Source organism: Cotesia typhae, unplaced genomic scaffold, assembly GCF_013202065.1.
Source record: "Cotesia typhae breed Kobodo isofemale line unplaced genomic scaffold, CoteBio_Ctyphae contig_294, whole genome shotgun sequence".
NCBI classification, from domain to species: domain Eukaryota; kingdom Metazoa; phylum Arthropoda; class Insecta; order Hymenoptera; family Braconidae; genus Cotesia; species Cotesia typhae.
The window spans coordinates 14,865-30,421 of record NW_027423737.1 but is presented as its reverse complement, the minus strand read 5'-3'; the positions used below and the strand labels follow the sequence as shown (position 1 = coordinate 30,421).

General features: G+C 32.6%; 2 protein-coding genes across 2 annotated transcripts; one reads left to right on the top strand and one right to left on the bottom strand.

Moving 5' to 3' along the window:
• The first annotated feature begins 2,028 nt into the window (after nucleotides 1-2,028).
• On the top strand, nucleotides 2,029-5,979 carry LOC141525977 (receptor-type tyrosine-protein phosphatase F-like). Its single transcript, XM_074240689.1, is given in 5 exon segments — nucleotides 2,029-2,461; nucleotides 3,986-4,029; nucleotides 4,032-4,359; nucleotides 4,362-4,511; nucleotides 4,514-5,979. Coding segments are annotated over 5 exon segments (1,317 nt in total). The 3' UTR covers nucleotides 4,876-5,979.
• A 4,627-nt stretch (nucleotides 5,980-10,606) lies between these two features.
• On the bottom strand, nucleotides 10,607-12,022 carry LOC141525979 (NF-kappa-B inhibitor cactus-like). Its single transcript, XM_074240692.1, has one exon. The coding sequence runs from the start codon at nucleotides 11,611-11,613 to the stop codon at nucleotides 11,107-11,109; it is 507 nt and encodes a 168-aa protein (XP_074096793.1). The 5' UTR covers nucleotides 11,614-12,022; the 3' UTR covers nucleotides 10,607-11,106.
• Nucleotides 12,023-15,557: the final 3,535 nt, after the last annotated feature.

Sequence of the window (15,557 nt, the reverse complement as noted above, 5' to 3'; positions counted from 1 at the left end):
ATCTATCTATATATATATATATATATATATATATATATATATATATATATATATATATATATATATATATAAGCGAAATACCACTCACTCACTCATCACGAGATCTCCGAAACTATTCGCCCGATTGACTTGAAATTTAGCATACTTACTCCATTCGTGATGTAGACGCTCACTAAGAACGGATTTTACGCAATTCTAGCTATAATGAATTTTTTCGTCTACCATCACGTATGCTACTCCCTCCCTCCTTCTCATTCTTCCCCTCCCCCTCCCGTGACTTCTTCCCCTTCCCTATATCTCTCTCTCTCTTTTTTTTTTTAGAAAATGTCATTTTGATTCGCCAATCTAAGAAACCCATCAAGTGGCACCCATCAATTACAGAACTCACCCCCCCCTCCCCCAGTGCAACTACCCACGCTAATCAACCGTTGCCATGATTACCGTTGATATGGATACCGTTGCCATGGTTACCGTTACCATGGATACCGTTGCCACGGTTACCGTTGCCATGGTTACCGTTGCCATGGTCACAGTTGCAATAGTTACCGTTGCTAAAACAACTGTTAAAATGAATAAATTGTAATAATAAATTCGGTTGTAAACTAAATTCAGAGGAATGATTAGAATAAAAGTAGAAAGTTACTAAATATTAATATTCTATACAATTATTATTCAACAGTATTATTCTACACAATGTTAGGCAAATACATGGATTTTCATCGATTGATTGTTGGGACAGTAGGAATTCATAATCATACTTTTTTTAAGAAAGAATAGCTAAATCATTAATAACTGAAATAGCTAATATGTATTGAAATGATCATGAAGGATAAACTCCATTATATCATAAAACAGATAAATATAACATAAATATTAATGTTGATATTGTTAAATGATTATACTGATTTAAATGATTAAAAATAAAATGGTAAATTGTGTGTGATATATATAGGAGCTGTTCTATAGATAGATTGACTCATCACGATATCTCGGGAACCATCGGATCTAGAAACTTGAAATTTGGTAGGAATTATACTTTTGCCCTGTAGAGGTCAGCTAAGAACAGATTTTAAAAAATTCCACCCCAAAGGGGTTTGCGGGGGCATTAACAATGAAAAACTCCAGTTTTTAAACTGTAGCTCCTATCAACTCCAATTTTGGTAGGAATCTTTTGTAAGAGATGTAGAAATAATCTATAAACAAATTTCACGATATCTCACCTCACAGAGGGTTGCGGGGTGGGTATTAACAATCAAAATTTTAATTTCAAGCTATAACTCCTACAGACTCCAAATTTTGTAGGAATTTTCTATAATAAATGATGAAAAATAATTTATGAACGAATTTTACGATATTCTACCCTAAAGAGGATTGTAGGAGCGTTATAATAATAAAAAAATTCCCGTTTTTAAACTATAGCTCCTATCGACTCAAATTTGGTAGGAATCTTCTGTGAGAGATGTAGAAGAAGTCCATGGGAAAATTTTACGATAGCTCATCTCACAGGGGTTTGCGAAGGTGGGTGCTAACATCAAAAATTTTTAATTTCCAAGCTATAGCTCCTATAGACTCCAAATTCTCATTTCAAATTTTTTTCTTCGTGTCAATTATTATTCATTTTTTTGAAAAAAGGCCACGCAAACATTATAGCGATTGCACATTGAAAGTTACAATGAATATTAGCTGGAATAATTTCATAGATAAAAGGTATATGCTTATTCGATGAAATTTGGAATTTGTGAAAATCCAAAACAATACTCTAATCAAATTTTAAGTTTAGATCGAAAAATACAATTCTATAATTGCCCAGCGAAGCGGGCGGGTAACAGCTAGTAGATAATAAAAACAATAAACGTAATGTGCCTTTGACATTTAACATCTTCCGTCGGTTACACATGATAAGGAGAAGTATAAACAACATTTAGTTAAGATCATATAAATATGTAATCGAGTTATATTTCTATATCAGACTTCTGAAATCACTAGTGAGAACTAGACGTGTTGTTGAACATAATTAGTGAAGACGGAATGAAGCTCATCGATTGTGAAAGTTTTACCTTGAAAAATTTGTGGGCAAAAGCGAATCAGCCAAATTTTTCAAGCTTAGTTTGGGATGAACATCATCGCATTGTATCCACTGAAGAGTCAGGCACATGGAAAGCTTTTGCGAAGCTGGAAAACAGGGATAAAAATTGGAGTAGCCTTGTCCCCTGTTGGGACCACTCTAGGGTCTTCACATGGTCGTACGATCTGAGGATTTCGGATTACATCCATGCGAATTACGTTAGTGGCTTTGAAGACGAGAAAAAGTTTATTTGTACTCAAGCTCCTCGGATGAACACCGTCAAAACCTTCTGGACGATGGTGCGGAATGAAAACAGCCGGATCATAGTGATGCTAATCAACCTGACAACTAACAATGAGCACCAATGCTATCCTTATTGGCACCCCGAAGAAAACGGTATGGTCGTAATTGGCGACTATAAAATTAGAACGTTAAGAAAATTAACTCTGGCACATATTACTATGACAGATCTGTTATTAATACTCGATAACAAAATTCTACCGAACAGTGGTGAAATTGAAAAAATATTACTGACCAATTAAAACGTTCAAATAAGATTCTCTTAAAAAACTAGTTAACTAATTAACAACAAGTCTTTTTTTTTAACTATGCAAAAGTAGGTTTGTCTGTTTAGATAAGACTATTTTTTCTGACCTTCATGATTTGGTAGTATAAAAGGAAGAAAATAGTCATTTGTATGCGCATAATGATTATGATTCGAAAAACTGTTTGCATAAACGTCATATTAAGATAACTCTATTTTACACTTTATACTTCTAATAAATAGCGCTCTTTATCAAAAAGATGGGTGACTATGAATCTATATACATTACTTATCATAATAAAGAAATTTGATGTCTAATAATTTAAGAATTTAAATAAATTTGAAGTTCAAGGATACGCGTCCACCATATATAATTAAATTTGATTACAATCACTTCAATTCAAAACTGTTCCTTATCGAGTCATCTTGTTCTTAGAAGTGCTTTTTTCGAAAGTAAAAATGAACCAGCACGTGAGTACACAATTTCCTTTTATCATAGATAGTCTTTTTAATTGACCGTAATATAAACACATCCTCAGTAGGAAATCCTTGACAAAAAGTTGCCTGATATCAGGTGTACAAGGCAAAAGCATTGCCATTTTGACTTTCAATCAAGTTACAAGCCTATGTAATGTCATTTGCGAATGTTGGGTCAAAAATTCTCTAAAATTGACAGAATACAGTCATCCATGATACACAATGCATGATTTTTGTCGCAGTTCAATACGAATCAGTTATTTAATCAGATCCAGCTTGAAATAACTTGGCACCGTGGTTACATCATTTCACTGAAACGGGCGAAACTTCAGCTTCAACGAAAACCATTATCACCTCTTATTCGAGAAAGGATCATTGCAATCGAAAATGAAATCGTAGAAAATGAAAATAGATTACTACAAATGAATCACGTTTTTAGCAGAACTGATTAAACATCCAGAAATAATAACAATAGTGAGTGCGTCTTTGTATTAGTGATTAGAAATTGTCATCATCAAGTCAAATACTTAGAATTCAACAGAGTTTTTTTGTAGTTAAGATATCATGAAGTATGATTCGTCTTTTACTGTTTCAATTCCCAGCGGTAGAATTATGTTATTTCAAAATCAGGCAATATCTTTAATATAAAATTCCTCCGACTGCAAACACGTCTTCACTTGTTATTCAACTGTTCCGAGCATTAATTTAACTGTAATTAAAGCAATATCATCCTGTGTTAATAGCTAGATGGATATGCGCGCGACCTTGATATTAACATTGCACACTCTTGTGTGCGTACGCGTTAATGTATTCCAAATTTATTAGCATTCAGATCAGATATATAAACACTAAATTTGACGCTCTCACCTTATTTTGTTGACGTTTGTCGCCGTTATCAGATCTGGCTCGCTGCAGTAAATATTCAGTGTCAGCAGCATCGGAAGAAAAAAGCAGTTTACAATGTACAGCGCTGTGCAATTATGCATCAGTGCAAGCTATCCAAATTTTCAACAACTCGTACAGCAAGAATATTATCAGATAACATGCGAACAGACAACCAGCAAATCTGAAGTTTTTGAAAACAGAGACGAATTCAAAAGCGAGAATGTCTACTACGTCAATAGATTCCAAGATGAGAAGAAATTCTTGTGCACTGGAAACCCAACGGAGAATTCAGTGGAAGACTTTTTCAACACCTTGTGGAAGGAACGCATTTATATCATCGTGTCACTATCGAGACCAACATCAAACAATGCTAACCAGTGCTACCAGTATTGATGAAAGAAGAAGACGGCGTTCTCCAAGCTGGACTGTACCAGATGAAAACCGCAAAAAGAAAGACAATCAATAATTTTGTGGTAACTGAATTGCATCTGAAGTATGGAATCGAACCTTCACGTAAACTCTGCCACTTTTCATACAGCGACTGACTGCGAGTGACGTTCCTTGTGATGTGACTAAGTTCTTTCAATTCGTTCTAAAAGTAAACCATCTAAGTGAAGTCGCCAAACGAGCGCTCAAAGTTCATGAGATTCCTATAGGTCCTATTGTCGTACACAGCACCGATGGAAGTGGTAAAGCCGCCACGTTTTGTGCGTCAGATTTCGCTATCTACCAAATGAACCGCATAGCTCGGATTTCGCTATCGAATATTGTGACAGACATTCGACGCCAGTTATGTTCCCAAGTTATATCATTTGAACAATACTATTTCTGTTATTATATAGTTCTATACTATTTGTTTCTTATTAAGCTTGATCCCGCTGTCACAAGGAAGGATACATCATAATATTATCGTTGTAGCATAAGTGACAACATAGAATTTTAAGTACTGTCGTAGTGTTAAGATCCACTCTTATAATTTAGATGAAAAATATGAAAATATATCATGTAAGCAAACTATTTGTAACGTGATTGGTCAAATATATCATAAGCATGAAAATATATGTAAACTCCAAACTCATGCGCGCAAATTCAAATTCAAATTTGCGCAAGCAAATTTGAATTCTAGTAAGATATTCATAAATCTCATAATATTTGTAACTAGGTTTAATTTCATAATAAACGTATACTGAAGTGTAATCGTTTCATTCCCGTAATCTAGAGCATTCCCAGTTCAATAAGCCAAACTTTACTGTGCTATTAACACAAAACGACGCAATAAACAAATTGAAAACAATACCTACTTATAACATGCAGCCATTCACCCGTTCTAACATTACTGCGTCAACAGTAGGTTATTCAACTTGTTCTTCACTCGTCCTTAGTTAATAATTGTGTTATTGTAGTATTTGATATCTCTATGTGCGCATAACACTATTGTGTGTACACTATCAACAATGTAAAAATAGTAGCACCAGAACATCTACCTATCTCGTTCTCACAGGGTAATAAACCGGTGCGAGCGGAGCCGCGAATATGACCTTGGTCAACGTTAACGCCGGTAGCCATTAATATTACTGTAATGTTATTTTTAACGAGCGTAGCAGACACTTCGAGGTAGGGGGGCGGAGCCCCCCCAGTCGCTAAAAACAAATAAAAAGTTAAAAAAAAAAAAAATCTTCAATCTATTGTAATTTTTAATCTCGATGCTATGATTAATACTAATCATGGTTCTCAGCATCGACCAGCGACTCCAAATTTTCGGGGGTGCCAAGGTTTTAAATAAATCTTTAAAATATACTAATAAAACATCTTCATTGATTAAATTAATACGATTTATTTAATACGATTAATACGAACTGATAAATTGATCGTAGCAATTTCTGTAGCGTTGCACAGATTTTGAGGGTGCTAAATTTTGGATAATTTCAGCAGCTTCCGCAGCAATATTTCGTCGCACTTCTTCAGCTTCCGACTCTTCAGATGAACACTCCGATGAACTCATAATTTATTTTTTTATGCACAAGTTTGTTTATTAAGTGATATTTTTATTTAAATTCTCGTAAAATTACAAAAACTTTAAATTTATATAAATAATTTTAATTTTTTATCACATTATTGTATTTAATATTTTATTTAATTATTCTGTTTATATAAGTGAACAAATTTTATTACTTTTAACTACACATATAATTAAATTATAATTTTATTGCCGCGTATACAGGGTGATTCAGAATGACCTTCACAGCGGGAAACTGTAGATAGAGGAGACGATTCTATGAATAAAGTTCCTTAGTCGCTTTTCGATATTCTCAATAATTTTTGAGTTATTCAAAATGTAAATTGACCAATCACAGACAAGCTCTAGAAATTAAAAAAAAAATAAAAATAATAATAAATAAGTTAAGTAACACTGCCACAGCAGACTTCAAGTTAAATGATATTTATTTAATTTGAAAAGTTTGATTTCTCACAGAAATAAAACAAAACATGCAATTACAACCTAGAACGTATTTATATATATATTTTTTATCTTTTCCTTTTCACAGAAAACATTATTGATTTAAGATGATGCAATTATTAAAAATATAACTTCCGGAGAATTGACAAAATAAATTATGTATTTCTAAATATATAAACTTCAACCAAGAATAAAGAAAAAAATTTTAACTAATAAAATTGTCTTACTGAAATAATAGCAATTTCAAACAGACAAAAATATAGATATAGACAATACATAAAATAATTATTGAAAAATCTTTGATTTTGCTTACTCGGTCTCGCTCAGGACTTCGCTAAGCGCTTGATGTAATTTCTAAAGCTTGTCTGTGATTGGTCAATTTACATTTTGAATAACTCAAAAACTATTGAAAATATCGAAAAGCGACTAAGGAACTTTATTCTTAGAATCGACTCCTCTATCTACAGTTTTCCGCTGTGAAGGTAATTCTGAATCACCCTGTATAATAGTGTTGACAGTAATGTCACGGGAGGAAAACTAAAACAAAAAAATACAGTAATTGAAACTGTCACTAATTGTGAGCAGTCTGAAATGAGTAACTTTCTTCATGTAAGAAAACAGAAGAAAAACGAACTTTCGGCCTCGGAATGATGAAAAATGTATTTTCACATTTCGCTACTACAAATATTTTAGTATATGTTCAAGTGACGTAGGGAGGCTGCTGACGTTACCTGGGCGGAGGCGAGCCCTTAAATTGTGCGTAACGTGACGATTACAGCAGAGACGCACCTAAAACGTCGTCATTTCTGGCGATTATGTAAGATGACATAATCGAGTTTTTATTTAAATCTTAGTAGTCTATTGAAATCCACTTTTATAATTTAGATGAAAAATATAAAAATATATCATGTAAGCACACTATTCGTAACGTGATTGGTCAAATATATCAAAAGCATGAAAATATATGTAAACCCTAAACTCAGGCGCGCAAATTCAAATTCAAATTTGCGCAAGTAAATTCAAATTCAAAGTTGCGCGCGCAAATTTGAATTCTAGTGCAGGTTTGAATATACGCAAAAATACATTGTATTCGTAAAATTTTCACGTTGAATTTTTTTGAGTTTTCAAACTCGATTTGTTTGTAAATTTCGACATGGAAACTAATACTGGTAGCCGTCAGTGAAGTTAATATGGATTTTCCCTTAATTCTACTAGTAGTGTTCGCTATGTGAAAATTTAGGAACTTAGTAAAACTTCAACATTCAAATTCCAGAATTTGAGACCACAGTGTGCGCGCAGTCGTTCTAAGCGCAAGATGACCTCATTCACAAAGCTTATCTGGAATTTAATGTATTTCATCAGAATTTATGTTTAAGGGCATTAGTACAAAAGCGATCGAAGATATTCTAAATTGTTGAAAATCTTACACTAATTAACGGTATTTTTATTTTTATCCAAATTATGGGTGTTACTTATTATTAAATAGCTGAATTTAAATCGTGAGTAACTTGTGATTAAGCAATGAATAAAGAGAATTTTAATAAGAATTATATTTTACATTTTAATAGCTTTCGGAATTTTGAACAAAAATCCTGAATAAAATTACTATGACACAACTGAATAAAAAACTCTTGCGATTACCTGCGGAAATAATCTTACAGATCATTAACTGTTTTCAGGTGGTGATGATCTGTGGGATTTTTCAGACAACGCTGTGCAACACAACATTTAAGTCGCTGACAGTGATGAAACAGACAATCTGCCAATTGAACTTAGGCAGTTTATTAATCAGTCTATAGTAGACCGAAAAACTAATTCTAACCCGATTGTAGCTTGGTAAACGCTCGAATTTGATTACCCCTATTTGTTGGTTCTAGCTAGAAAATACTTAAGGGGTTATATCCACTTGTAAGTTCGAAAAAATGTGTTTTTTTGTTAATTTTTTCTGGAGAGGCTTCTTATTGAATATATACATAAAATATATGAACATTGAGCGAATTTAACGTATTCTAAGAACTCATATTTTATTAATAAAAATATTGGGTTCCGTCGTTCCTGTAGAAGATCTCCTGAAGGTCCTCCACAAAAAGGTGTCTGGCGGTGAGAAAGATATCTCTGATCCAAATTATTTGAAATAAAAAAACCAAAAGGATTACTTTTAGGATAGATAAATACAGGTAACGATCGAAGAAATAGTCAAAATTTTGATTTTAGACAAAATGGCGGCTTCCCAACAAAAAAATCTTTTTTTGCACGAAAATTTACACTTTAAAATGACTTAAAACATCGAAATTTTTATCAGAAACTTTATTCCTTCGATCATTACCTGACAAAAGTATCTAAGAAGATCCTGTGAAAATTTCAAGTCAATCGGTCAAGCCGTTTCGGAGAAATATTCCTCACAGACTTTGAAAACATCGTTTCAAGAAAAACGCATTTAAAATTTTGGCTATTATTTAAAGTTACGGTTCCGCCTACTTTCAAACGCTCGGAGACGTCTTTACAAATACGCTCATTACCCCGAAACTATTTACCGGATTACTTTGAAATTTACAGACAATATTCTCGAATATACATTCAAAATATGGAAAAAAAAAATTTCGATTTTTTCAAAATTACAAGTGGATATAACCCCTTAAGTATTGTTACAAAATGAACACTGTGAGAATGCTTACTTAGTGTGATACTAATGCAGATATGATCTCCTCTTTAGTAGGTCGCAAGGTAGAAGAAAAACAATTAGAATAACTAGAACTTTAATTCGCAGCACAACGAGAATTCGTGGAAATGAATACACATCGTTGTAAATATATTTCCAATTATGTTATGCTGATATGTTTTTGACGCGTTGTATTTATCAGAATAATTTATAGTTGAAACATATTTCTTAGAACCAAACATGTTTGTTAACTTTAAGTCATTAATGATTGGTACAAATTATCAAAATTAATACAAATTGTTAACAACATCAATGGTTATTAATTATGAACAACACATTGTGAAAATATGTAAATATATAACAATTGCTGTGTCATTAATATCTTAAGTGTAGAACGTAGTACATTGGGTATGACATTTGTATCACTTTTATTTTCCGTGTAGTTTAACGACCACAATATGAACTATGCTAAGATACTTAAATATCTTCAAAAAATATATTATTTTATTTCAATGGCAATATATTCCTACTCTTTATGTGCTCTTGGTGATTTGGCGACAGTTTTATATGCACATTCCATGAATACTTGTAGTATCTGCTCAAAAAATAATATTGAGTTGTATTTTCAGAACCGCTTAGAGAACTAGTTTTATAGTCCGAGATTTGCGACATAGTTTTACAAAAAAATCATGGTAATTCGTTATGGATAACTAAAAATGTATACATGTAAAGCTAGATTACTATCTATTTTCCAATTTTTATTTTTTAGTTAAGGGGTTATATCCACTCGTAATTTTGAAAAAATCGAAATTTTTTTTTGCATATTTTGAATGTATATTCGAGAATATTGTCTGTAAATTTCAAAGTAATCCGGTAAATAGTTTCGGGGTAATGAGCGTATTTGTAAAGACGTCTTCGAGCGTTTGAAAGTAGGCGGAACCGTAACTTTAAATAATAGCCAAAATTTTAAATGCGTTTTTCTCGAAACGATGTTTTCAAAGTCGGTGAGGAATATTTCTCCGAAACGGCTTGACCGATTGACTTGAAATTTTCACAGGATCTTCTTAGATACTTTTGTCAGGTAATGATCGAAGGAATAAAGTTTCTGATAAAAATTTTGATTTTTTAAGTCACTTTAAAGTGTAAATTTTCGTGCAAAAAAATATTTTTTTTGTTGGGAAGCCGCCATTTTGTCTAAAATCAAAATTTTAACTATTTCTTCGATCATTACCTGTATTTATCTATCCTTAAAGTAATCCTTTTGGTTTTTTTTATTTCAAATAATTTGGATCAGAGATATATATCTTCCTCACCGCCAGACACCTTTTTCTGGAGGACCTTCAGGAGATCTTCTGCAGGAACGACGGAACCCAATATTTTTATTAATAAAATATGAATTCTTAGAATACGTTAAATTCGCTCAACAATGTTCATATATTCTATGTATACATTCAATAGAAGGCCTCTCCAGAAAAAAATTAACAAAAAACACATTTTTTTCGAACTTACAAGTGGATATAACCCCTTAAATTAGTGTGATTTGATGACATGTTACTGACATAGTTTCATGTAATTGACACAATTCATAATTCAAACCTTCGTAATAATACCCTTGGCGTATCTATTCTTTCCTAGCGGGATGTCAATTGTCGTGGACAATGCAATTAAGTAAAGTATGCTATTGACCTCCACTCGTTACTTTTTTGTCATTAGCTTGATACCTGTTTTCGCCTTGAATACATTTATACGTTTTCCTTACAATAATTGACAAAAATGAGGTTGACAATATCGAGAAGCATAAATTGGATATCAAGCATAATGAAACTGACAATCAGTATCTACGTAAACGATTCTATATAAGATCAGCTTCTTTTAAATGAATTCTATTTCTTGTAATAACTGATCAACAATAAATACAAGTATTTAACTAAAAATGCTTTTCAATGGATCGAATACTCATCGCGCGACTAGAGAAGGCTTAGAAAATAGAGCGACTAATTTGCAACTTATCACATCACTTAGAATTCATTAGAATCCATTTCTACACTAGTAACAGGATCGTCACAAGCGGCTCCATTGGATTTGAGAATCTCCATCATTCTTTGATCACGGAGCAAGTACGCCAGATGATACGGAGTCTGATGAGCGTAGTTGATGGCGTTCAAATTAGCTCTCAAGTCTCGACTCAGCCACTCAGCTAGTTCATAGTTTTTTGAGCTAACAGCGATGTGCAGCAACGAATCCCCAGTTAAAGACTCTCTTGCGGAGATATCTGCGCCCATATTCAGAAGCAGCTCGATTTTCATTACTGCATTGTTAAGGTCAAATCTCGACACCACGTGAGTGCATAATCTTCCATGATGATCGTGCTCACGAACCAAATGTCCAATATTGCCAAAAAAGGGTATGGACTCCATGAACTCGAATATATTTCCCGAACGACAAATTGAAAAAAAACGATTTTTTTCTTCTTCAAATATTACTGCATCCTGAACTCTGTTTTTTACAACATTGTTTCGCGCCATAGTACTTGATTTACAGTAAAATTGTTGAGGCGTGTTAACTTCCACGCACGCGAATTATAACTGGCTCAGATGGCATCCCTATACTATCGGTGTAAAGGATTGGTGAAATACCATGGTGGATTTAGTTTAAAAATAGTAACCGATGCATTTTTATATGTGTATATTAATAAATATTTATACTAAACTTTCGTCGATCGTACTTTATAAATAAATTTGAGTTTGAAGATAGACGTATTGAAAATATTCTTATGTTAATTGCTCTGTCTACGAATTCATCTCAACGCATAACGCTAAAGTGTAATGCTATCAGAATAAAGTTCAAGTAGATTCTAGATTACTATTTCTAACCAAAGACTAAATTTACAGAGAATCCGAACAAAAACAGTTTCACTGTAAAAAAAATCGCGCCAAGTCCACGTTCATAAGACTATTAAGAAAAAAATTTTATTTTCTTACAAAAAGATATAAAATAAAAAATTAAAATCCAAGTAACCGATATGGTTGTATATGATTTTCGAAAATTAAAAAAATTTTTTTGTAAATTTAAAAATTAAAAGAAACAATTTTGGAACGTATTTAGTGTGCGTAGTTACGAAATATTTCACTTTTTATGAAATTCCTAAAATGTATCTACTAGGACACTTAAAAAAATTCAAGTACACAATAACGCACACCAAGTACGTTCCAAAATTGTTTCTTTTAATTTTTAAATTTACAAAAATTTTTTTAATTTTCGAAAATCATATACAACCATATCGGTTATTTGGATTTTTTAATTTTTTATTTTATATCTTTTTGTAAGAAAATAAAATTTTTTTCTTAATAGTCTTATGAACGTGGACTTGGCGCGATTTTTTTTTACAGTGAAACTGTTTTTGTTCGGATTTTAGTTTTTTTATAATTATAATAAAATTGACAATTTTAATTTAATACATTTCCGGTGGCAAACTATCCCCTTTAAGCTATAGTTCATGTAAAAGTTATTCTTGCGCTGCCTGACGTGTGTAATTGCAAGCTGTCAAATATCTTTTTTTCACTGGAGTTTCCTATCTATCATAAGATTAGCATGCATCGTTATATTATTTAGTCTCTGGCCGTCCGCTTTTTATTTACATAAGAAAAAAGTTAAAATCTAAAAATCTGGGTCGCTATAGTTTGTGCTGATTATTTTTAATAATTTTAAACAGAAATTATAAAGATAATTGATAATAATCAAGTAATACGCGTAATAAAAGGCATGAACTACTATTATAAAATATCATATAAAAAAAAAAAAAATCAAATTAAATTTGAAAAAAAACTTGTAACCTCAAAAAACCATTCTGCTTACGGTATACACACACTCGGTAGTCTGGCTTGAGAACGGAACTTGGCGCCAGATTCTACCGAATCTGTTGATATGGCAGTTACAAGGATAAAACTTCCTCCAATTATTTAAATCGTTTACTGACGTCGCGACAGGTGCCTGAGAGTTAGAATGAAATTACCATAATCCAACCGGCAGGTTCAGGAATTTCAACGAAGTAAGCTTTAACATTATTGTCATATTTCTGATCCAATTTGTTAAATAATGAAGTCAACTCAGGTTTTATAGGTTGATAAAATTCAATTTGAATTAATATTTCCCGCTTTTATATACGCGTCGAACCCAGAACCTTCCGATGACATGTCGGCTAACCATTTGAGCTAACTGGTCTATACTAAATTTCTCTTTCTCTTATTCTATATACATTTGCGTGTTTGGCTGAAGTAAGTACTTACTAAATGTAGTAAGTCACTCACTATACTTACAAAATTTTCGGCCGGGACACAAAATAAGTAAGTAACGCAGTAAGCATAGCTTAATATACGATGCCATATTGCTTATTGTTGATGTAAACAAAACGGACAAGAACAGACCTTGATTTACTAAATTATCGATATTATCCACTGGGTCGTTTAATATTTCTTCCAATAAAATATTTCTCATAAAATTATCCATTTGCAAATATTTACTTGAATTAAATTATATTGCTAAATTTAGTACTGTCAATTATATTCAGTATATGAGGTTATGTACGAGATATAACGCAAACCGGTGTTTTGTGTTATGTTAAGCCAGTAAGTCTGTCCTGGCCGAAAAGCGCTATAGTCAGCTTGTAAGATTTTAATTTTTTTATGCTTACTGGCTTACTAAGTTTATTAAGAACTTACTTCGGCCAAACACACCCATTAAGCCACAGCGTCCATCTTACGGTAAGCATTTTTCAAATCGAAAATTATGCTGTGAAGCGAGAAAGAATAGGAGTTATGGTTATTATTACGTGAAGCGTTCTAAAATTCACGTAACAGGATATTTTGGTAGGAAAGGATTGTGGAGAAGATCTTCTTAATGTGAGTGTATAGAATATGCGAGAAAAATTCATATAGCTCAGACTGGGATTCGAACCCAGTACCTTCCAATGACACGTCGGCTACTCTACCATTTGAGCTGTACAATTTTTTTTTACTCGAAATATTTTTTTATTAATACATACAGCGTAAAAATATAGTTAATTAATAGAATAATTAGAATAAAAATTCTTATGAAAGAGTTACCGTAATTGTTAAATACACGGAAGATTAGTAGTAAGGTCGTTACCGAAATAGCGAAATCGTCACTTCAGGTCAGTGCCTTTGGTGATAAAACAGTTGATAGTTTATTTACGAATGATATAAATAAATTGTTGAGGTAGGGAATGTCTGCGTTATATCAAGCTGGTTTATTTACGTAATCATTAATAAGACCAGTGGTAAGGTAAAAAACAACTCAGATATTGATAAAACATTAACAATCTGATAATGGCTTGTTTACATTCGAATGTTCTTACCGCCCATATTTTATGAGAATTAGTGTTCAAATTAGCTGCCAAATTACACAGTTGGCAATATAATGCTTTGTTTTTTTGATTATTAAATATTTGAGGGTACAATTGCATGCCAAGTCTGACCACCAGTTGCAGAAATAATAATGTTTCAGAAGAAATGATAGCAGCTGCGCTGAAAGCATAATTTTAAAAAATTCTCAACTACCTGGAACTATTAGCAAAGAAAAGGCAGACTATGATGCGAAAGTAGCCATAATTTTCGGCTCTATAATGGCGGTTATAACCTGTTATTAACTATGAACACATTCCGCGTCTAGGCTAGGTTCCCTCGAATACCATTCGCACGCAGTTGTTGTGCGATCACTCAAAGTCACTAATCGTCTATCTTTATCGTCTATCGTCTTTATTTCTCTTTTATTTATGAGTATTACTTACCAACCCACGACATTACTCATAAAATGAGATACTTATGATTAAGGAACAAATTGCTTTCCATTTAGTGAAACACATAACAAGTATGTTCTGCTGTTTATGCTGGGGTGTATTAAAGAAAAAACAGACGTAGTCTTTGATAATCAAAAAGACTTCTATTAATAGATACCACTGCTCAGGCATTCTTGAAGTCACGTATTAGCCTATGGTTCCGCTGGTGGTCTCAGGTTTAGAATTTGAATTATACTTATTTAAATAACATTAAAATAGAAGTAATAAAAAAAGCTATAAAATATCTTATGGCGCCCAACACTTTACAAATACTAAGCCAAGTCTGGAATAAATGGGAAGTAACGTCATCCGTTCCTTACGTGCAGTGCAGTTAGATCGTGGATAAAAAGTTCCTCCACTCAGTATTACATACTGTGCTATTTTTCCCAAGAACGGAGATTTTTCTTTCAACCACGATCTGGTTGTATAGCTTATCTGTTATCCAGTAGAAGTATACACCACTAACGCATGATTGACATTCTCATACTCATATAGTGCGTAAAAGTAAATCATTCTTACCAATCGCAGGAGTATATTCTTCGCGCAATATTCGAAATAGTGATAAGATAGCCTCGGCTACTTGAAATTAATCGACGATCTGTAACATAACAGAAA